The sequence below is a fragment of the Mauremys mutica genome, chromosome 2 (assembly GCF_020497125.1).
Source record: "Mauremys mutica isolate MM-2020 ecotype Southern chromosome 2, ASM2049712v1, whole genome shotgun sequence".
NCBI classification, from domain to species: domain Eukaryota; kingdom Metazoa; phylum Chordata; order Testudines; family Geoemydidae; genus Mauremys; species Mauremys mutica.
In genome coordinates this window covers 60,433,835-60,458,779 of record NC_059073.1, presented here as the reverse complement: position 1 = coordinate 60,458,779, position 24,945 = coordinate 60,433,835, and the positions used below count along the sequence as shown (strand labels likewise).

Below are 24,945 nucleotides of genomic sequence, written 5' to 3'. Positions count from 1 at the left end.
GAATAAAGACTGCGAGTGGATGGGTCATTACACAAAGTAAAACTATTTCCCCATGTTTATTCCCCGCCCCTCAACTGTTCCTCACACCTTCTTGTCACTGCTGCAAATGGACCATTTTGATTACCACTACAAAAAGTTTTTTTCTCTCCTGCTGGTAATAGCTCACCTTAACTGATCACTCTTGTTAGAGTGGGTATGGTAACAGCCATTGTTTCATGTTCTCTGTGTATATATAGCTACTTCCTACTGTATTTTCCACTGCATGCATCCAATGAAGTGGGCTATAGCCCACGAAAGCTTATGCTCACATAAATTTGATAGTCTCTAAGGTGCCACAAGTACTCCTGTTCTTTTTGCGGATACAGACGAACATGGCTGCTACTCTGAAACCTGTCAGTCTGAATGGTGTTTTACTGTAAGGTATGTTATTTATCATTAGTCCCTAGATGTTACAGTGATATGAATATACAGATACATATGGATTTTCATTTAAAACTATAGCTTCAAATATTTCACCATGTTGTAAAAAAACCTCACCTATTTTAGTTGCACTGTAAATATTTTCTATTGGAAATACAACCCCTAATCCATACAACAAGACTTTTGCCAGAGCTGGAATAAGCTGAGTAGTTGTTACTAGAATATTCACACAGTTTGTCCTGCAAGAAAACAAAAACAGACACCGTTAAATATACATGTAAATATATTAAAACTAAAAAAAGGGAAAAATTAACCCTCCTCCGTTCTCCCCCAACCAAACCTCACCACCATAGTCTCAAAGTACTTTAGAAAGGAAGGGAATCATAAGAAAAATTTACTCACCTAGCACTGTAACAATGGTTCTTCAAGATGTGTCTCCCTATGGGTGGCTCCACTGTACATGCGCTTGCGTCCTTATACTACTGATCAGAGAACGTTGGTAGCAGTGTCCATTATGCCCCACCACGAGGCTATCTCTCCTCGTGCCCCGCCACTAGGCTAGCCAGCATGTGCAGGCTAAACCCCCTCAGTTCCTTCTCTACCGCAGTCTCATTAGCAAGAACTCCAAAGTAGAGGGGAGGCGGGTGGGTTGTGGAGCACCCATGGGGGCCACATCTCAAAGAGTCATCGTTATTGCACAAAGTGAGTAACTTCTTCTACGAGTAGTGTCCCTATGGGTGCTCCACTTTAGGTGACTTCCAAGCAGTGTCCCTACTGGAGGGCTGGGGCTTCAGAGTTGGGTCAGTTACAGATGACAATACTGTGGAGCCGAAGATGGCATCGAAAGCAAGTCCCCAGTAATCGCATGATGTTCTGTGAAGATGTGGACTGACGCCCAACATCAATGTTCTACAGATTTCTGAGATAGAGACATTCTTGAAAAGGCAACGGATGAGAATGACCTTGTGGAGTGCATACGAATAGTATCTGGAGGGGTCATGTTATGAATTTGATAACATTGTCTAATGCAGCCCAAGACCCACTTAGAGAGTCTATGGGTTGATATTGCTGGGTCCTTCCACCAATCCAGGGATATATTGACTTTGGCAGGCAGTGACAGAGGTTTGTCTAGTCTGTCTTTGTTTGGTCTATACATCAAGCTGAACCACACCTGGAGACATCGCATGTAAAGCCTGGCATGTGGCACTACCACTGTACCCACAGCCATACACCCAAAGAGTTAGAGGCAATGTCTGGCTGATATTTGAGGACTGTTTTGTTCAGTTTCTATGACTGTGACCAAAGAGAGGAACCGTGTTGAGGCAGGAATGCTCTAGCTTATAATGAGTCAAGGTCAGCCTCTATGAATTCCAGGCACTACACTAGAGTGAGGGTTGATTTCTTGGCATTCATCTGTAGGCCCAGTGCCATAAACAAGGCCTCTGCAAAGGAGCGGACTCTGAGGATACAATCATTCAGATGAGGTAGATCATGATCCCCTGGGAGCAGAGGTGAGTGGCTGCTACGGAGAGAACCTTGGAAAACATTCCCTGGGCCAATGAAAGCCCAAAAGGGAGTACTCTGTACTGGTAGTGGTCTTGTCCTAGGGTAAATCAGACAAACCACTTGAGGTATGAAAATAGGCATCCTGAAGGTTGAGGGCTGAAAACCAGTCTCCCCATTCCATGCTGAAATGATCATTGCTAGTGTGACTATCTTGAATTTCTGAGCTTTCACAAATTTGTTGAGCGCTCAAGGTCAAGTATGGGTCTCCAACCTCCTTTCCTCTTGGGTATTAGGAAATAGCAATAACAACAGACTTTACATCACAGCTGTTGGCTATGGCTCCTAGCTGGAGGAGATGATCTATTTCTTGTCGTAGTAAACTCTCATGAGAAGGGTCCATGAAGAGGGATAGGGAAAGTTGTCATGCAGAGGGAAGGGAGATAAAATGAATGGAAAACCCATTGTGAATAATTTCCAAGACCCACTGATGTTATGCATTCCCATGTGCTGCAGAACATAGCAAGATGGTAGCCAAATGGATAGAACAGGTTGATCAGATGTAGCGGTTGAGGGGAGTGGCCTGTCGACATCTTGACCAACATGTCAAAATTGGTGTTTGGAGGTGGATGAGTGCAATGTGGAAGGCTGTGGGCCTGATGGTTTATGCTTGGGGAACCTAGATTTCTTCCTCCAATGTTTGTAAAAGCACTGGGTTGGGTATTGAGAGGTGTGTGATCTGTGTTGGGACTGCGGACTAAATTTTATCTTTTGTCCTGGCGTGTAAATTCCTAATGAGTGGAGATTGGCCCTGGAATCTTTCAGGGTATGGAGAGAGGTGTCCATTTTCCCTTCAAAGAGCTAGGTGCCTTCAAAGGGAAAGTCCTCAACAGTCGATTGCACCTCTTTAGGGAAGCTGGAAAGGTGTAACCATGACACACATTGCATAACCACTGCTGTGGAGCTGGACTGGTTTATGGAGGGTTGGATGGCTGCTTCCCTAAAGATGATCTTCTGTCTCAACTCCTTGTCCTTGTGAGACCTGGATCTGAGTTACTGGCAGAGACCACACTTTTGTGGGATGTGGTCTTCCCTGTGGCAGCGTATGTAGCGAGACTGCTTGTCTGCCCCAGAAACAACAAGGAGTCCGGTGGAACCTTAAAGACTAACAGATTTATTTGGGCATAAGCATTCGTGGGTAAAAAACCCACTTCTTCAGATGCATGGAGTAAAAGTTACAGATGCAGGCATTATATACCGACACGTGAAGAGAAGGGAGTGGAGAACCAGTGCCAATTCTCTCACAAGTGGAGAACCAGGGCCAATTCGATCAGGGCCAACCACTCCCAATAACAGATGAGGAGGTGTCAATTCCAGGAGAGGCAAAGCTGCTTTTGTAATGAGCCAGCCACTCCCAGTCCCTATTCAAGCCTAAATTAGTGGTGTTAAATTTGCAAATGAATTTTAGTTCTGCAGTTTCTCTTTGAAGTCTGTTTCTGAAGTTTTTTTTGTTCAAGTATGGCTACTTTTAAATCTGTTATAGAATGTCCAGGAACATTGAAGTGTTCTCCTACTGGTTTTTATATGTTACCATTCCCGATGTCCAATTTGTGTCCGTTTATTCTGCCACAGGGATGGCCTCTTTGCAGGTGAACTAGACCATTGGGGAAGGGGTCCCCCATGAAAAATGGGGGAAAATAAATATTTTTTTTTATTGGGGGTAGAAAAAATGAAAGAAAGACTACGGCTAAGACTAAGGACACTAGCAAACAACTAGAAATGCTAAAGAAATTAACAATCACAAACAGACTGCTAATGGTCCCATCTCTAGCCAGGGGCAGTTGAGAAGGAACTGAGGAGGGTTAGCCCACGTAGCAGAGCATGAGGAGAGAGAGTGCATGTGCGGGCCTAAAACACTGCTGCCAAAGTTCATCTATCAGCAGTGCAGGGACACAAGCACACCGACAGTGGAGCACCCCAGGACACTAATTGAAAAATTATCCCCATTTTACAGGTGTAGAAATTGAGGCACAGAAATGTGATGTGCACACAGCAGGACATTTACTGAACAGGGAAAAGAACTCAAATCTCCTGACTCACAAACCAAAATTCTATCTACTACACCATGCAGTATCTCCTAAACCATAGGCATTACAGGCAGATTGTTAACGCAACCTTTTATTAAGGTTACCCAACACTTCCCATTATAAGACCCTATTTTCAGTTGCTTATAACTTTGTCAGACTTTAACCATTCAGGATGAAATTTTCCATGTCTGCCTCAGGTTTTTTTTTATTTTATTTTTGAAAATTTCAGCCAAGATGGTTCAGCTGTTTCTGAGAATGAGGCAAGGAAAAAATACATTTTTTTTAATGTGGAAAATTTCCTAGTTCTCGTTGGAAAGTTCTAGTGCCCACATACTTCAGAGCAGGGATTTGAAATTTGGCAAGGGGGTGGGACCTTTATGTCAGGGATGTGCCTTTTACCATCATCATGAAAATCCACCCACATTTGGACAAGTCACAAACCTCTGAAAAAAATCACAGTTCATGCATGCTCAGAAGAGACTTGGTAGAGTTTAAAAGATAAAACCTCTGAAGATTCCGTCCTCACTGAGCATGCTCTAGTCTTTCACAGCTCCTAACGATGACAAGACTCCACAGACGACATCTGCACAGAGCCACTGAAGATGCTCCATCCCCTCATAGCTCCTCTGTGTGATTGGAATGTTCACACACCATCCCCACAGTGACTGAGCATGCTTCCTCCAGCCCAGAGCTACAGAGGTGAAGCTGGACTTTTTCCTATAATGGCTGCTCTGGGCTGGTGTGGACCCAGGCACTAGAACTGAGAGGATGGAGCCTGTCTCTCCTGTGCTCTTAATGACCACCCATCCCAGTGCTGGCACCCAGGAAGTGTGGAGGAAGAAGCCATCTAATTAAAAAACCAAGGGCAGAAGGGCCAGACCTAGGGCTCTGAGACGCAGTGTTGGAGGAGTATATTGGGACAGGGAGTCCGGGGGATGAAGACTGGGATTGGAGGCTGGCAAAGGGCAGAAACTGGGACTGGGAACCAGGGATGGAGACTGGGACTGGATAGGAAAGGAGACTAGGTCTGGGGGCAGGGGAAAGAAATGGGGGTGGGAGTTAGGGAGTCAGAGGGTGGGGGGGAACAGTGATAGGAGCAGAACTGGAGTGTGAGTGTGTGTGGGGGGGAGGGGGAGAATGGGAATGGCAGGGCAAAGAGACTGAGAACCAGTTGGGAGAGGGGAGAGGAGACAGCTCTGATAAGGAGCCACGTTACAGGGGAGAACTGGGACTGAATGGAGAGAGAGACTGGGCCAAGGAGCCAGAGGAGATGAGGGCAATGAAGCCCAGGGAAGGAGACTGGGTGCAAATGGGGATGGGAAATGTGGGTGGGTGGTGACTGGAGACCATGGAGCTGGGAAATGAGAAAGTGAGAGACAGAGAGATCAGGGAGTGGGGGAGGGAACTGGCACTGGCTGGGCAAGGAGATTGGGAACAAGGAGTCAGGAAGGTGAGTGGAGGGGACTGGGAACAGCTGGACAATGAGACTAGAAGCAGGATAAGGGGGGAGGCGGTCTGGGAGTCTGGAGGGATAAGGCAAGGACTTACAGGGCAAGAAGCCTGGGATCAGCGGCCTGAAGAATGAAAACTGGGACTAAAGGTGAAGAGAATGGAACTGGGACGAGCCGCCAGAGGTGGGGTACAGACAAGCTGGGGACAGGGACAGATTGGAAGGGTCAAGGTAGAAGGGGGTCAGGGAGGAGAGTGTACCCACTACAGCACAATCCCTTCTAGAGCCTGGAATGGAACGCCACATCCCTGAGTTTCACCACTCTGCTGCTGTCAACAAATATCAGTGAAGCCCACTGGCAAAGCAGCACCGCCTCTATTGCTGATCCACATAGAGGATGACCTACTCCTGCTACAGTTACTCCATCAGCTCAAGTGGGGGAGGTCTTTGTGGTAGATGTAAGGGTTCTAACCCTGCTGACCACCTATGTGGCAGTCAATAAGGTGCCACATGATGAAACTTCTGTTTTTTTCTAACTTGCTTTTTTAAAAACTTAGAAAGTACTCACAAAAGTCTATATTAAAACAACATTATTAAAGTTGCAGATTCAAGCACTGAAAAGTTGGGAGATGTCAGAATTAAGGTTCCCTGTGTAACCTTAATTTGGCCCCCTTGTGTGTATGCATTAGGATGAAGTTTTTAATTACATGATCATATACAGTAAAAGCTGTTTTATCCTGCATATTGGGGGTACAGGGGGTGCCGGTAAATGAAAAATGCTGGTTAACTAAGAGGGAGGGAGTTTGGGTGTGAGGCAGGGGGTGTGGGGCGTGGGAGGGGGTGCGAGGCGCGGGCTCTGGGAGTTTGGGTGAGGACGGGAGCTCGGGGCAGAGGGTTGGGGCGTGGGAGGGGGCTGGGGGTGCTGGATCTGGGGGGGTGCTCACCTCGGGCAGCTTCCTGCAAGCAGTGACCTGTCCCAGCTGCTCCTAGGCAGAGGCACAGCAGGTGGCTTTGTGCACTGCCTCCGCCTTCAGGCGCTGCCCCTGCATCTCCCATTGGCCGTGGTTCACAGCCAATGGGAGCAGTGGAGCCAGCACTCGGGGTGGGGGCAGTGCACAGAGCCGCCTGCTATGCCTCCACCTAGGAACAGCCAGGACAGGTGAGAGCCCCCCGGATCTGGCACTCCAGCCCCTTATCCCCTCCCAGAGCCCGTGCCCCAACCCCACACCACCTCCTGCACTCCGAACCCCTCGTGGCCGTTCCTCCACCTAGGAGCAGCAGGGACATGACTTCTGGGGAGCCACACAGAGCCAGGTAGGGAGCCTGCCAGCCCCACACCAACCAGGACTATAAACTGGACTTTCTATGGAGATTAGAAATGCTGGTTTATAGAGCTTTCCGGTTGGTACAGGGCTGGATAACACAGCTTTTACTGTACTCTTTTTTCCCCACAGGACCCTTGCCTCAGGACAGACCTGCTCTGAGGGCACTTTGTGGAGAAGGAAACTGTTGTCTGTAAGACCCTCACCTCATCTCTTGCAGAGACTGGAAGATCTGTAGTGAACAAGGCAGGGGACTTCTGGAAGAGAACAGCTGCTCTCATAATTAAGATAGCTGAATGCTGCCCTGGAGGACTGGATTCTATCCCTGCATCTGCCACAGAGTTCTTGTGTGTTTCTGGTTACATCTTTCAAACCAAACTTTGCACAGGGGTTGGTCACTAATTGCGTATTCCTTAGTTTCTTGATGCTTGACTTGAGTCTCTTGGTCTGATTTGCAGAAAGGCTGAGCACTCATGGCTGCAATTGAAGTCAATGGGATCTGTTCTTTGAACATATGAAGAGCTATGTAAATGCTAAGTACTCTGAGAAATCAGGTACAGGTGTCTCAGATTTGACACCCAAAGTTAATGGATGCTTTTGATCTTAATCTCTCCGTGCCTCAATTTCCCCTCTGTAAAATGGGGATAATACCCTCACCTCACAGGGGTGTTGTGAAAATAAATTCATTAATGTTTGTTAAGTACCCAGGTTTACAGTGATGACTGCAACAGAAAAGCACGTGAGGAAATGATTAATTCTGTCTTTATGTCACAGTTTGAACAGTGTGCTGTAATTAAGTCCTAGAGCCATACAATGAAAAGAAAACAAGTATTGAAGAGCTGCTCACTAAATGAGCACTGTCCATCCTGTGCACTAAATGAGGCAGAGAATTCTGTGGGAAAAATAGTGTGTGATCATGTAATGAAACATTGTATCATAATGCATAAGCAAGAAGGAGACCCAATTAAGATTGCATAATCAAACTTGATTGTGGCATTTCCTAATTTTTGAGTGCTTGACTGTGTAAACTTAATGTTCTTTTAATGAAGTTTTGTGTGTGTAACACATTGTTAGGGTTCATGAATATTCTGTGCTGCCATGATAATTCTTATATACTTACCTAGAATGAATAAGTGTGAGTGCTTTCAGTGCAAGTGTTAACCAAGAATCTGTAAGAGCTTCAATTTCTGCTCTAAGTTGCAACCAAGCTTCTCTCTTTGCGGGACCAAGAAGACCTGTGGTGCAGAAAAGGGTACTCAATAATATGTCTGTATTTAAACTCAGATACCTTTCTGTTATTTCCTTCTGCTTCCATTAGTTGTAAGAACAGTTTTCTGTAGAAACTACAAACTGAACAGTTCTCTAAGTAAGCAGAATCATGTTGAAAAGGATCAGCAAACAAAGGCATGGCTAATCCTTTTTATTTATAACTTCTCATTTGTCTTTCAAGAAACAGATGGGCAATATTTTTGATGGACACTTGCCTCCAACGTTATTTTTGTAGGTGTTGTAGATTTCTTTTACGCGTCTGTAACGGAAGGCCAATTTTCTCATCCAGTCCACTCCTCCACGCACACCCGTTGCTAAGCATAAATTAGCGCTGGTGGCTGCTGCAGGAAAGCCGTCTGTTCCGAAGTTATAGGTGCTATTTAGAGTGAAGAAAACTCCCAAATTAACAAAATATGATGAGCAAAAATTAACTGTCAGGTATACTAGTGACACTGATGGAGTTTCAAACGCATAACTAAAGGCAGAACTTGGCCCAATATATGTTTCATGGTATTTTACAATTTTTCCAGGAAAATAACTTGCAAAACCAATATATTATCTTGGTTGGTTCTTACTTACCTTAAGTCTTGGCCGTTGTCATCTGAAGACACATCATCGATATGAACCTGGTCACATTCCTAAGATGACAGATTTTTTCCTTATTAATTATTATTATTAGGCTAAATTAAAAAACAAACAAAAAAGGCTTAAAGATCTGCTCATCAGGGACTTTTTTGATTGTGTAAATCAGTAGATGGCAGTCTTGTTAAATCAACAATTTTACCCACTTTTTATGCTCCATTCATAGAAGAAATGTGCACTGTCATTAACTACTACTATTATATGGCTTTCTGAAAACACATTTTTGTATTTAGAAAGGAAAGCGGTTAAAAACAATTAGCGTATGTGTTCCATAAATGTTCTTGTAGCCTTTCAGGTACCTTAAAACATCATGCTGGTCAAAGCTGATTCAGTCAGTGCATAAGTATAACTGAAACCAGACATTTTGGTAAATGTAACATATTAGAAAAATTAAACCTGATGCTAACCGCCAATGAAATTATGACCTCTGATTGCTGTTGAGCCACACACCAACATAGCCTGAGGCCAATGTTTCAGAGGAACACAGACAAAAAAATCTGTTCCTAGTTTGCCATTCATTTGAGAGTTGTGAGCTTCTCTCTTTCTCTTTGGTCTTAAGTGTATGAAAGCAGCATGCAAAGATGAAAAAAAATCTAAATAGAAATAGCCAAGTCAAATGACCTTTCTTCAGTCCCTTGTATATAAACTTTAATACAATACATTTATAATTAGCTTTATCTCAGTAAATTACAAAGTAATAGTACATGTTGTTTGCCATTAAAGAGCAGTGGAACATGAATTACTATTAACAATTTGACATTTGGCAGGGAAATAAGCAAACCTCTAGCACTGGAATTCAGACTGAATCCAATGTATAAAACAGTATGTCCCAATTATTTCAATAATGCCCTCTTTTCCCGCCTAACGTGAAGCCCCATAACAAAGATGATATATTTGATGTGCTAAAACACTGGAATTGTATATTTGTGTGTTAGTGCTTCCCTCTGAACAAATTTTTCTCTCTCCATGGATTTGTGAGGGATGGAGGGAAGATAGAAGTGGAAAGAAACTCAAACCAGCTGTTCCCTAACAGAATTAAAATCATGACCCTCAACCCTTGTTCTAAAACATCTATTTTCCAGCCAGTCTTCTCCCAGCAAGCAGCAAGCTCCAAGGAGGAAAAGACTTTGACCCTGTAACCTTCTCCTCCTCTCCTGAGGTCAACAACCTCAGATAAGAAAAAAGGAAAAGAAAGTCTATCTGGCCTCACATGATGGTTGTGAATTTAAGATTTTAAAAAAACCATAGGTTGCTATCTGAGGACACAGTTTAGAAAATTTCTAAAGCTATTTAGAAAATTAATGACATTTGCTCTATAACTATTCTATATATTTGTAAAGTGTGCAGTTCATACAGTGACAAGAATTTTGTTGAACCTTTGTGTTCGAATTAATAGTAGTTTGGCTAAAAGAGAAATAAAAATGAACCACGATGTGAGAGGCACAACCATATTTGCTCAGTTTTAACCATCATCCAAGGCATTGCCTGCTTTGGCAGATACAATGGATTTGACGCACAATCAGCGTAAAAAATTAAACTACACATTTGCTAGAAAGGCTTGAAAATCAACTTGGCTGATACAAGTAGAAAATTTCTTGGTCATGTGACATCAACTCCCATAGAATCTAAGTTTTCATTTAAAACAAAAACAAGTTTCTAGTCTGTATAGGTGTGACAATAATCATTCAAATATGAACTGCAGATGTAAATTAATGCAGTGTCTACTTTCTGAGTCTACACACAATATGCTTCAGTGCCTCTGCTGCTCAGAGAGATTTTTCCAAGCTGCTGCAGAGTGACACATGAATGTTCAGTTTTCTATGCAGCTATTCAGAAACCTGTTTGCAGTAGTAAAATGAAGAATCAAGTCAATTTCATTTTATCAAAGCCTGGGAGAGCAATGAATTGCAGCTGGAGCTAGTCACTGGCGAGGAAGGCTCAAATTGAGACTATGGGAAGGAGACACACCACTTGCAATGGCCACCAAGCTAAGGGAAGCAGCAGAGACCCATCCCATCACACAGGAGAGGCTGAGGGAGGGGTAGAGTAGTGGAAACCTCCCAACTCACCCATGCACCAGAAACTTTTGGACAGTAGATGGGAACAGTGAGAGAAAGAATGCTCCTTGTTCCTTGCAACAGCCAGAGAAGGTCTAGGGCCTAGGGAACTACAAAGTAGACAGGACCCCCACTTGTCAGAGGTGGATACAAAAGACAGGATCTAGGGACAACATCCTAGTAGGCATCACAAGCACCTTCTCCTTTCCCAGCAGCTGGGATTGAGGTAGTTGCCTGCTCACCTGGATGGGTCGATAAAAAGGACTTTGACCCTGTAACCTTCTCCTCCCCTCCTGAGCTCAACAACGATTAGGATAAATTAAAATACGAGATTGAAAAAGAGAGATTGACTGATTTTGCAGAGATAAGTGGGGAAAAAAACAGAGACAGAAAATATATTGGAAGAGGCAGAGAATACAATGTAGGGAATGAGAAGAAAAAAGGAAACACCTGGAAAACTACAAAGAGAAAGATATTCTATGATCTGTTATGGGAAATAAAAGAAAAAGTGAAGTCAGGATGGGAAAGACGGTAAAATAAAAGGAAGAGAGGCAAATTATAATTTAGAAAGGATAAAATAGAAAATTGATTGACAATATGTTATAATTAACAGAGGTCACAAACAGTATGTAACAGTTTTGTTACTTTTAAATGCTGGACTCTGGCTTTGGGGCTAAGTATGGTTTGAGACAGGGTGGCACAGCTACTTCTCTCTGTTTAGCTGACTAACAGTTTGGGCTAGTGGGTGTTGGGTAAATTTTTCAAGCCCTGGACACCAGAAGGAAAAATGCTCTTCTTTAACTCATTTAGCAGGAAATCTTTTTGCAGAAGCCAATTATCTCTTGACTGTTAATTAATCTAGTCTGCCTATTCTTCTGGAATATCCTGTGTTTGTTTTCACCTGCTTGCTTTGGGGCTTGTTGTCCCCAAGCAGAGGCAGCTATTTGAAGCTTTGCTTGGTATCTTTGTTAGCTATAATTAAGTCTCAAAAAATGTCAGGTCTTAACATTTTAAAACAATAGCTTACCAAACAGATGATATAGAGATTTGATTAAATGAAGTTTGATGGAGTGACTGAGAGTGAGACAATTTTCATGCTTTATCAGTACATTTTTGCAAAGGTCTCTTTCAATGAAAACACAAAGACTCAGAAAATCCTAAAGCACTTCTAAAAAAGCCTCACTGATTGGGTGCTACCTCAGAAGAGGGAAACAACTTTTTATAAACACACCTTTTTAATGTTTTAAGAAAGCTATGAATAACATCTTTCCTTTACCTCTCTTATAGATGCATCAAACCACTGAATCACACACATATAAATTTTAAAGTTTTCATACTGTAAATACAGTGTATGATAAATTGTATCCAGGCATTGTTTTTATTCTCCCTCTCATGCCTTTAGCATATGTAGGTTTATAACTGTGAAAAATTTATAAGTCCCTTCAGAAACACAGTATTCATGCTGAACTCAGAATAAATGTATATGCTTATTCAAACATGTATTTTGTTATATTAGAATCAGCATAGATACCATCTCTGCATTAAAGGTGCTAGATTCTATTGTAGATGGGCGGGTTGGGTCAGCACGCTAAGCAGTAAAAGTACCTGGTGAATTATGCTGAAAAAAGGCTGTGCTTTACTTCGAAGTGTGTTGACCTTGTAATTTCAGCATATCCAGCTGGAAATCCCCATCAGGGACTGCAAGTGGTGACATGTTTGCATCCAGTTTTGGGATTCTGATCATACAACCCGAGAGGTTATTCTACATGGTGAGAATGATCACTGGGAGGGAAAATGCAGTCAGTATTGTCTGGGGCCAAAATTTTAAACAGCACCTAAGAGACTTAGGAGTCTCAGTCCCATTTTTCAGTGACTTATGCACTGAACTCCTGAGCTTAAACCTCATTGATTCTGAATGAAATGTAGGCTTCTAAGCGACTCAGACACTTGAAAATGGGACCGAGGCTCCTAAGACACTTACACACATTTGAACATGTTACCCTTGGTGCACGTGTACCTACTGTTGAGGAGAAAACACTGGCTATGTAGTCTCAGAGGCTGCTACTTTATCATTATTGGGCACTGTCAGTGTGCTCAGCTGTATACACACAGAGCTAGTCAGCTGCCAACCCTAAAAGGCCAATTCAGAACCATGTTGCATAGCTACAGTCTGGAAGCAGTGCAGGTTTTGTTCTTGGTTTTTATAAATCTTGGGGAAAGGTTGCTGAAAGGCTTCATGGAGGAAGTGAGCTTTAAAGAGGATTTCAAGGCAGAGAGGGAGGGAATTCTCAGCACATCGAGGAGCCTGCAGGAAAGCACGAAGCCAAAAGTAGAAGGATACAAAAGAGGCTTCTAGGAGGGAGACCTGGGAGAAAGGGGTCAGCGATGGGAAGGGGCAGGATTGTGCTAGCTCTTTGGAGTACAGACAGCGGGCAAGTAGGGCTTTGCAGAGCCATAACAGTGAGAACAAGAAGCTTGAACTTGCGGTGGAAGGGGAGGGGTGGCTAGTGAAGCCATTTGAAAAGAGCAGTGGGAAATATCATTTTAGCAGCTGCATTTTGGGCCTGACAATTGATTTAAATGGGCCTTGGATGAGATGTAATACAGCAAAGCCAGAAAGAAGGGATGAATAGAGGAGTCCGGCATAGTCTTCCAGTGCACAAAGAGCTCAAGTCTTTTCTCTCCTCCATTCCCAAAGAGTTTGCTAACTCCCTATTGCAACCTTTTTTTCCTTTCTCCCTTTTTTGCTCTTATACAGTGGCCAAACATTCCTGTGAATTCCCCAGAGCCATGATTCACAACACTTAAAAGCCTGCCCAGCCTGCATAGGTAATTCCTTCTGGATCTAGCCCCTTAAAGTAGCTTCTGAACATAGCTTCATATGCAAAATTTTAAGTTATGACAGAAATGTTCTGCAAATATTTACATTGCTTTGCTCATCTCACCATCCCTATGGCATGCTTGTGCCATAATTATATAAAAGTATGCCTTACTATTCAACTTACTTTAGGAAAATTAATAAAAAAGAAATTAAGGCCATTGCAATGGTTCATCTTATGTGTGCCAGTAGTAAATGCCAAGTGCAGAGATGTAATAACTAGCATGTGGATCCTCTATATTTCTGTGCTACAAAACTAAAAAAAAAACCCAAAGCCACAGTAATACAACCCGATTACAACAGTAATCTTTGAATAAAAAGCAAATATAAGATGGCTTTGGACAAGTTTGCACGTTATGAAAAGGGAGACTATGAATTATATTATGAACATATTCTCAAGAGGATGCAGAAGTATTACAGACCCAAATCTGCTGATTATAGCTAAAATGCACTTCCATGTTTGCTTAATCTTCCTAATTTACCGTGAGAAAACTAACACCATGCTGTCAACTAATTGTTTCAATACCTTGCTTTACAAAGTAAAATGAGAATGGGGTGGGGGGGAAATCCCTTCAGAACAAGTTATTTTCATTTAGCCTTTACATCAGTGTGTCCATTGAGACTAGCTGGAAGCTAGCCAACTCACAGGAAATGATCCTTGGGATTCTCTGTTCACCTCATATCTGTCATTACGCAATTATATCCACTGCTTCGTTTTCCCTACTGAACAGTAGAGAAATTTGGTCATGTACATGTGAGAACAGATCTGGCATAGGAAGTTAAAAGTCACAATCCTTTAAAAACGTGATCTACATAAAAATCCTCAACTAAAAAAAATCCTTGAAGTTTAGACTATTGTGCTTAGGTTTTTTGTTTGTTTGTTTTTTCAGTCAGCTCCATCTTTTAGTGTGTCTGTTCCAGATAGCACAAGTATGCCCTTTCTACATGGATATCTGCCACACCAGACGCACATCACCCTGTAAACCTGCTCAAGCAACTCTGTTCTCCTTTAGGAAACTTGAATTGTGCAGGGTGCTTTACAAGATGACATCTGCTTGAGTGACAGATGTGTGTACTAGAGCTGGTTCATGTGTGTGGTATGTATTTACAAACCTACTGATTCCTGCACAATTTTAATTTTAGTTCTGATATTACCTCTTCAAAATAAATATAGTTCCTATGGCTCTTTATGATTAAAACTTAGAAAAATAATAGCAGAAATCTTGCCATTTGTTAATTATGGTATTTATATTTTATATAAAAAACTGATCTTTCGTTTGGTTATAAAGATCATGAAACATCTCATTTACAGAAACAGTTCAGTACATCTATATTTGTTCACAGAATGGCAAACATTTGCCAATTCAATAAATATTTAGCTTGTGTACAATGCTATTCTTCTGTACTTGCTAAATATACAACAAAAACCTGCATAACCTTTCAATCAGAGGTAATAAAAGCTAAAGTGCTGCTCTGAACTGCCTAACCCATCATCGTGGAATTCCTGTTAACATACAACATAAATCCATGTGAAAAAGCAGCGACTACGGTTCGCAGGTTCACAATACTGGCACTCAATTGGCAGAACCTGTCATCCCTGTCTAGTCTGCACTTTGTGACCCTACCATTTTCTTTACTTTCCCACCACAATTATTCTGTGCTGAAGAAAAAAGGTGCGGATTACCTGTAGGTCAGGCACAGGATATGAAAAACAAAGAGAGCTCTTGAAATTCACTTCATTCCATTTGACAATTTGTGGATGAACAGTCAAGGAATTAAAACATCTTGAAAAGTTTTAAAATACTCCTATTTTACTTAACTGATAGAAAGAAACTATGCCGTTTATATTCACATACAAATGCATTCTTAAATGCCTGTTAAGTAACAGCGCTAGATAAAGGAATAAATCAGTGACTAAACAGACACAAAGGGTTTGAAAACTGTATTCCAAACACCAAGGGCTGGAAACTGAAATTATTTAGTGAGCTGATTTTTCACAAACAGTAAATAAGGAACATTTTACTACTTTGCAAGTCTCCCCTCCCCCCCCCCCACCAGCCCCTATCAGGAGACACAATGGATCACGTTTTGTTCTCACTTGTCAGCGTGTAAATGAGAACAAAATTTTGTGCACTAATTGAAGTGACACATATTAAAATTGTATTTTAGTGCATTTTAATTAATCACTGATATTTTAGATCCTCAACTGGTGTAAATGGCCACAGCTCCACTGACTTCAACTGTGCTATGACAGCCTACACAAGTTGAGGATCTAGCCCAGGTGTAGTCAATAGGTGGACTGGGGGGCAAATCTGGACTGCCAGATACTCTTGAATGGATGAAAAATATTTGTATTTAGTTATTATTTTGTATTTTCTCTGGAGTCTGGACCTTGACCAAGAAATCTGGACCTTGACAAAAATAACTGATTACCCTTGATAGCCCCTGGAGATTATAATGTGAATGACCAAATCCCAGTCTCCTTGCTCACATGACCAGTTCCATTCATATTAAATAGAGTACTCAACATGGCCCAACATAAATAGAAACCTCATCTGCAATCTTTACCTGTGGGAGTAGTCCCACTAAAAAACAATAGTTTAGATTTTCAATTCGGTTACTCATATATATCCAGAAGAACACCACTGATACCAGAATCTGACCTAATGGGGCTACAGGTACAAATAGGTGTACAGCAGGATCTGGCACTGGGTTCTGTGCGAGAAGTTAAACTGCTGACAATTTCATCCAGTCTACCTGTTTTGCTAGTTTTTCTTTACCTCTAAACTGGAGTAGATGTAGATATTTTCAGAATTGAAATTCTAGTTTTATATATTTATTTTTACCAGTTTTAAAATATACCCAACATACTGAAATCTTTCTGACATTGAAAGGGAAGGCTGAAAATATAAAGCATCCTGGTATACCACAGTAAGTGTACTGGAGCAAACTACAATAACTACAAGTACAGTTCCAAAATCCAAAGGCCCCCAGCTTCCCTCAAAGATGACTATATTTTATAATTAGGGTTCTTATTCTGAGAGTACACCACACCATGCCGGATGTGTTCATCATATTGCAAACCTGGGACCTAGAAGGTGGTCAGATGATTTAATTATTGTTTTGAAATGTAGTATTTGATGTAGTTGTTTTCTTTCTGCATTTCTCCAATGTATGATGTTACATAGGGAAGGTGGGAAATATTTTAGAATTGCAGTATAGCAATCCAAATTCTTGCTAGAAGTCTGCCGAACTGACTCATTATTTCACGCAGAATATACTTTTAGGAAAAGTGTAGTTCTGTTGATGGATCTGCCATATGATTGACAAAAAACCACTCAGGTGGATCTATTTAAAGGATTCTTCCTTCCTGGAAAGCACAGTATTAAGTTTAAAGTGTCAGATTCACCCTACTTTAAAATCTCAGCACTTCACACTGTAAATACCTTCTTTATGACATGATTCATGCTATCTGTGGATATATACTTTTGTTAAAAAATCAAATCAAATTTGTGACTAATGAAAGTCAGGGAGAAATAAAAAAATGACCGCCTTTAAAAGAAAGGAAGAAAATCGATGAACATGGCTAATATTTCAAGATCTACTTCATTGCAAATCTATAAGAGCCAACTAAAATGAAGGTACATTTTTAAGCACATACAATTTTTAGTGACATTTTCTTCTGAGAGCCGTTTGGATACTTCACACTTACAAATCTTTGCAATACGATGAAGTTGCTGTATCTTCTATAGAAGCTTGAAAATTAAATAGCTTTCTTGGTAGAGGAAAGCATACTAGTGTTTAAACTAGGACTGCGAGTCAGAAGACACTGGTTCTGTTTCAACTGCGTGCCCCCTCCAGCAAATCACTTAACCTCTCTCTATGCCTCACTTTCCTTATTGCTAGGACAGATATACTTCTACTTATAAAATGTCTTGGATGTAATCCAATTGGCTAATGAGTCTTTCTTTCCATGTAATTATCTCCTAATGTGCACAAACATTGGGATTAAAAAACCTTTTCACCAACCTATCACTATGCATATCTAAATCTGCCACATTTCAAGCAGCATGAACTTCTCCATAAAATCCTTTCCTTTCTCCTCCTCCTCCCCTTTCTTTCTCTCCAGATGACACAGGGCAGATGTTGACCCCAATTACACTGCTCAGCAGCAGTAGCTGGGTATCAAAGGAGATGCTGCTGCTGCTGAGCTGAGTGAAGCAGGAATGGTAGTTACTTTTTGGAAGTTTTGCTAATGTCAGTTAGCTGAGTGGGGCCAGTGGCTACTCCTTTTATGCCCATTACTGCCACAGTCCCACTCAATGATCTGGAAAAAGCAAGAGGCAAAAGGGCGGTTAATACATAGCATTTTAAACTACTACTCCAATGGCTCCTGCTTTCTCCAGCTGAGGTGTGTGTGTGGGTGTGTAAAATCTACTCCCTTCAGCTGATCTGCTAGGGAAAGGTAGGAGGAGACTTAACCTTTGCTTCCTCTACCTAATATGGAGGGATACAGAATAGGAAACAAACAGAAGCCAATCGCTGATTCCTCCAGTCCAGTGTTTCTTAATGACTGGTCCATGGACCAGCAACGGTCCCTGAGATCTCCCAAACAAGAACAAGAACAACAACAACAACAAAAAAGCTATCATAACTCAGAATACAAGTAATTTGTGAAAGCTTAAACAGACCACATACTCCTAGGAACAAATCTCTGATTTACTGCTGTCCCCATGTCTTCCTCTCCCATGGGTTTGCCCATCAATTTGTAAATACAATTTGTCACTTGCACCAGTCAGTGTTCTCTGTAACTTCTTTTGCCTTTCTTTTAGATCTGTTATTCCTGCTGAGACACTCTACTAAAGAAGAATTTTTCACACTGACACCAACTGTAGTCTAGCTGTGAATAACCACATTCCCATAAAAATCATTCCCTTTATTGCAAAGCTGAAGCCAGACCACTGGAATAATAGTCAACCCAGGAAACCTTTTATCTTTTCCTTCAATCACTTATTTTAACCCTTTATTCTATTTGAGGATTTACGTTAGTACATATTAACCGTCTTCTTTGCAGGTTTTTTATTAACTGTCTGAGTAAACTAATTAACATTTCTGTGACTGGTAAAAGTGTTTAAAATAATTTGTCTCTTTAAATTACTACAATTATTTTTAAAAGATCAAAATGAATTAGAGCAAACAGCCTAAGAAAAAAATGTTGAATGTTAACTTTCAGATGCTTTTCCAATATCTAAAACAAAACACTGGTATTGTTGCCAAATGCTAGTTTTGATGATAATCTAAAAAAAAAACCCTTAGTATCATAATTTATTTTTGTATATTTGCTTGTGCTACAAGCCCATTTTATTTTGCATGGGGGTTAACTGCTACAAAATATACCCTTTTATAGTTTCAAAATCATATCTTCCTCTCCTGTTTTGCTTTATGATAGTAGGCTCTTAGGATCTTTTTGTTACCAAATGGTTACTTTCATACCAAAACAGTATAGATTTAGACTCAGACAAAGTGAATAACCTCATTACTCAATATACCGTGACAATGCAGGAGCCAGATGATATAGGGATTTTTTTTAAAAGTATTATTATTCTTGTAGAATACAATGGAATTAGAAAACCCATTTTTGTAAAACAAAACCAGGTTAATGCCTTTACTGTCTTGTCCTTATTGTGCAGCTTGTTGGCTTCTGTTGTAGGTGGTTACAGCTTAAATCTCCTCTAATCATGCTGTTAAATGAGTGTAACCCCTGTTACAATTAATGGAAGTTCTGCATGTGTAAACACATCTGCACTGGGACCAATACTTATACATACACATATACACACACACACACACAATGGAGAAAGGGCCAATGAGAGCTGTCTTTTCATTCCAGTGGAATCTTCTCTCAGTACTTACCACAATTTAAAATATTTGGAAATGCTGTAATCAAATATTCTTTAACTATACAACAGTATTGGACCAATATATGTATGTTCCGTGCTGCATAGAGGCTAAGCGGCTATTCTGTCCTTATGCATTTGTTCTTACTAGCAATGGGAGTTACACAGATGAATGGGGAAAAAAGAAGAGACCCTAGACTGGCTAAAATGGTCTTTTCTAGAGTTCTGTAAGGAGCCTGTGTTTAGATTTACCTGATCTCTCCTCTCTTGTGGCAATAATGTTTCAGCTGAGTTTAGTGTTGATGTCAGGGGTGGGTATTTTGATGTCACGGTGTGTTAAATAGTTGAATTCTTTTATATGTGCATAGTTGTCAGTGTACTGTTTAGCACTGTATTGAGGAAAAATCTGCCTCAAATCTGTACTGTTGTAACTATCCAAGAAGCTTAAATACATAAACACTTCATCAAGACTTTCTCTTCTTACTGCTTCTCTCACCTGTTCTTAAAAATACAGCTTAGACACTAATGTTTCAAACAGCACATTGAGATACTTTCAGCTCACTTCAAAATAACCCAGCAGATTTGTTAGCCTCTTTTATTTCATTTAAGGAAGGAAACAGAGAAACTTTTAAAATTAAAACAGACAATTATCTGGAGCAAAATTATACTTTAAAACATAAAATATAAAGTGAAACTCTAAAAGGTCAAGGGAATCAGTTTTTTTCTTTCTTTTAATGTTTTGTCAGACCATTGAACTGGATGAAATTCAGGTAGAGGCTTTAATGTGACCACACTGAAAAAGTAGAAACCTCTTGAGACCCTGGAACTTAAACACATTTTGGGAAGTCTGAGTTAGAGCACTCCTCTTGCACTTTTCAAAGAAAATGTGTGGAAGGCGCATCTTAATTTTGTCCCCTTGGAGGTAAAATTTTGACATACTTCCTGCAAAGGAAACAACATGAGTTTTTTTGTTTGTTTTTTAAACCAGTGTATTTATTTCCAAATTAATGGATTGCTGTAGATTTATCACAATTAGGTACTTCAGTCCAAACTACAATGTGGCCCTCAGGATGCCAGACATGCATTAGGAATGTTTGAAATTTGGCTTAAAAAACTCCTATGTTAAAAGGGTGACAGCAACCGATTCATAGATTCCTTGATAGATTCCAAGGCCAGAAGGGACCATTATGATAATCTAGTCTGACTTCCTGTATAACACAGGCCACAGAACACCCCCAAAATAATTCCTAGAGCAGATCTTTAAGAAAAACATCCAATCTCGATTTAAACATTGTCAGTGATGGAGAATTCACCACAGCCCCAAATAGTTCCAATGGGTAATTACTTTCACTTAACAATTTATGCCTTATTGCGTCTCAGTTTGTCTAGCTTCAACTTCCAGCCATTGGATTGTGTTGTACCTTTCTCTGTTCCCCACTGTTCCCCAAGTAGATACTTATAAACTGTAATCAATTAATCCCTTAACCTTCTCTTTGTTAAACTACACAGATTGAGCTCTTTGGGTATGTTTACACAGGGATAAAAGACCTGCAGCACAGCCACGGCTGGCCTGGGTCATCTGACTCAGGCTCACGCTCATGGAGCTAAAAATTACTGTGTAGACGGTTGGGTATGATCTGGAGCCCGAGCTCTAAGACCTTCCACCCTTGCACAGCAATTTTTCAGCCCAGACCCCAAGCCCAATGAGCCCAAATCAGATGACCTGGGCCAGCCAGAGGTTTATTTAATCCCTGTGTAGATGTACCATTTGAGTCTATCACTATAAAACATGTTTTCTAATCCTTTAATCATTCTTGTGGCTGTTCTCTGAACCCTCTCCAATTTATCAACATCCTTCTTGATTTGTGGGCACCAGAAGTGGACTTGGTATTCCAGCAGCTGTTGCACAAGTGAAATAAACTCTCTATACCTACTCAAGATTCTCCTGTTTATCCATCCCAGGATCATATTAGCTCTTTTGGGAGCTCATGTTCAGCTGATTATCCACAATGACAACCAAATCCTTTTCAGAATCACTGCTTTCCAGGATAGAGTTCCCCATCCTGTGAGTATGGCCTCCATGCTTCTTAGATATATACATTTACATTCAGCTGTATTGAAAGACATTATTTTTTGTGCTTATCTGCCATGTGCCTATCACTGTGGTATCATACCTTTGTACTTAACTTCGGAACACCTCATGTAAAATTATTTAAAGTATTATCTGAAACAAATGGTAAATTTTGAAGGAACACCACTGTACTCTCATCCCACTGTTTGTCTGCAGTGTTGGAGCTGTAACTTGACCCAAAATGGGGGAATTAGCAGAAAACAATATGTAGCGATATTACATTATCAGACAAAGGTGGATTAGAGAGCTATTTGAGTGTAAATTAATATTAATCTTACCTGGAATAACTTGCGCTCTTCAGCATTTGCAGCTGTACTAGGGAGTTGTCTGGTTGCATGTGATTTTACACATCTGTCAGCTAAATCAGACACTCAAATGCAAAACCTAGAACTGAGGAATGTTATTCACATTTGTGAAATTTCTTATATTTTTGAGATTATAATCCAATAATGGATTATTATTCAGAATGAGTCATAACTACAGCATTTACATCTGGAAGAGAGAGGATCTTTTTCCAATGGCATTCACAACGCATAAAGAAAAAGAGAAGGACATTTTGTTCACACCAGCTTTCTGAAATTTCAAAGCCAAAGAAAAGCCCCTCTGAGCATGAATCAACTGATAACTATATATGAACCTTCATTTGGCACCATCTTTTTCCTATTTCAGGCATTTAGGATGCATTAAAAAAATAAAAACCTCTTTATTCGAATTTGAGATGGCATTATGGTGTTAAGGGAGACACCAATGAAGTATGAAGCGTGTCACCACCTGTTTTTGAATTTAGCCCGTCATCTAAACTGTGTTACACCACAAATCAGCAGTGTCTCAGAACCTTGTGTAGTAAGTGATTTACACCATTTAAAGCGCTATAAGCATGCATGCTTACAATGGTGCAACCATTACTCCACAGAGTTGAAATGCACAGTCAGGTATATTGCATTACTGGTTTATACATAATTCAATATTTGAAGCATCTTAGGATCAGATATGGAAAACACTGAAGCAGCCACAGACTAATAACTAATTGAAAAGTCTGGTAAGCTTCTTACAGCCAATTGTGCAACTACAGTAACTCCTCGCTTAACGCTGTAGTTATGTTCCTGAAAAATGCTACTTTAATCGAAATGATGTTAAGTGAATCCAATTTCCGCATAAGAATTAATGTAAATGGAGGAGGCGGGGAAGGGGTTAGGTTCCAGGGAATTTTTTTTGCTATATTATATATTATAAATATATATACACATATATATACATATACATACACACACACATACACACAGTATAAGTTTTAAACAATTTAGTACTGAACACAGCAATGATGATTGTAAAGCTTGGTTGAGGTGGTGAAGTCAGAGGGTGGGAGAGAGTGGGATATTTCCCAGGAATGCCTTACTGCTAAATGATGAACTAACACTCGGCTGAGCCCTCAAGGGTTAACACATTGTTGTTAATGTAGCCTCACATTCTACAAGGCAGCACGAATGGAGGGAGGGGAGACAGCATGGCAGAGAGAGACAGACACACGTGTGTACGTGTGTGTGTGTGTTGCACATTGCCCCTTTAAGTACGCTGACCCCACTCTAAGTACATTGCCTTTTTAAGTAGATCAGCAAGTTGAGACAGCAGATGTTGCCAGCAAGCACCCTCTGTCCTGAGCCCTGCTGTGTCTCCCCCCGCGCCTCCCCCCCGCTCTGTGGAGATGGGGTAAAGGAGCGGGGGACAGGAGGGTACCCTGACATTAGCACCCCTCTTCTTCCCCACTCCCCGCACAGCAAGCAGGAGGTTCCCGGGAGCAGCTCCAAGGCAGAGGGCAGGATCAGCACATGGCAGTGGGGGGAGGGACAACTGAACTGCCCTGCAATTGATACCTGCTGGGTGGCTGCCGCACAAGGAACTTAGGAGAGCTGATAGGGGGGCTCTGGTTCACCCTGGTTCTAAGCCCCCACCAGCTAGCTCCAATGGGCTGCTCTTTCTGCAAGCAGTGGACAAAGCAGGCGACTGCCAAACAACATTATAAGGGAGCATTGCGCAACTTTAAATGAGCATGTTCTCTAATTGATCAGCAATGAAACAATGCTAACCGGGACAACGTTAAGTGAGGAGTTACTGTATAGGCAATCTTCTTAAACCTCTTGCTCATATTTGTGATGTGACATTTTTGGCTAAATGCTGTCTGGCATAATTCATGATAAACCGATCTTTAGATTTTCTGTCAAAACCCTGGTATTGCAGCACTATCATAATGCATATCTGATGATAATACAGCCAATCTGCAGGGTAGTATGGTGATCTTAGTGCTAGGATCTATCTACGTATATTTCATGTGACCATCACCGGGTTTCCAGGCACATTACCTACTCTGTCTCTCAATACCAAATTTCCTGGAAGGGCAGAATTACAACAGATGTTGTGGTGCTTCCAATATAGTTATACTGTACAGGTGGCTGTACAATCCCCACGGTAGACAGTCTGTTAAGTCTTAGCATTTTATCTCCTTGAAAGGGATGATGGCTTTAATTCCTCAACCTCCATCCAGGGGAAAAGAATGGAGTATGGGAGCTGGTTCACCAGATGGGCGCTGTATGCTTAGGACTAGTAATCACAGTTAGAATCATGGTGCTACCATGACAGACACAGGCTAATGCTAGTCCAGATTAGGTGAATGATCACTGTACCTTCCCCTGAGAGACATCCTAAATTATTTGCTTTGAAGTCAGAACAAGGCACCTTGAATGAAGACAATATGCTGCTGCAATGGACCCTTCCAAGATCTTTGCTTTTGAAAAGATAAGATCAGGGTGCCTTGTGAACTACTTTTGATCTATTCAAAATAAGTTAGGGGTGAAATGACATCCCCTGTGCCTTAGATCCAAAATACCCCTTACTATTGGGAGTACACATTATTATCCAGTTTTACACATAGGAAAACTGAGACATGGAGGGAGAAAATGGCAGGCTAAAAAGTGATACAGGGAAGTTTTTGGCAGAGCTGAAAATGAAACCCAGATCTCTTACCTCTCCTCATCCACTGGACTAGACTGCCTTCGGAGCAGAATAGCAGCAACATAGGCCAGACCAACACAGATACACCAGACAATGGCCTGGTCTACACTACGGGTTTATACAGAATTTAGCAGCATTAAACCGAATTAACCCTGCACCCGTCCACATAACGAAGCCCTTTATATCGATATAAAGGGCTCTTAATATCGATATCTGTACTCCTCCCCGAAGAGGGGAGTAGCGCTCAAATCGGTATTGACATTTCGGAATAGGGTTAGTGTGG

General features: G+C 41.2%; 1 protein-coding gene across 19 annotated transcripts in view; it reads right to left on the bottom strand.

Moving 5' to 3' along the window:
• The window catches only part of EYA1 (EYA transcriptional coactivator and phosphatase 1), a 172,610-nt gene that overhangs the window by 22,189 nt on the left and 125,476 nt on the right, over positions 1–24,945 (bottom strand). For all 19 annotated transcript variants that reach the window (XM_045007469.1, XM_045007472.1, XM_045007475.1 and 16 more), the window contains 4 exons: positions 8,631–8,689; positions 8,267–8,427; positions 7,903–8,017; positions 538–659 (listed from right to left, as the gene is read on the bottom strand). In XM_045007469.1, coding sequence (XP_044863404.1) covers positions 538–659; positions 7,903–8,017; positions 8,267–8,427; positions 8,631–8,689 — 457 coding nt within the window. The remainder of the gene's footprint in view (positions 1–537; positions 660–7,902; positions 8,018–8,266; positions 8,428–8,630; positions 8,690–24,945) is intronic.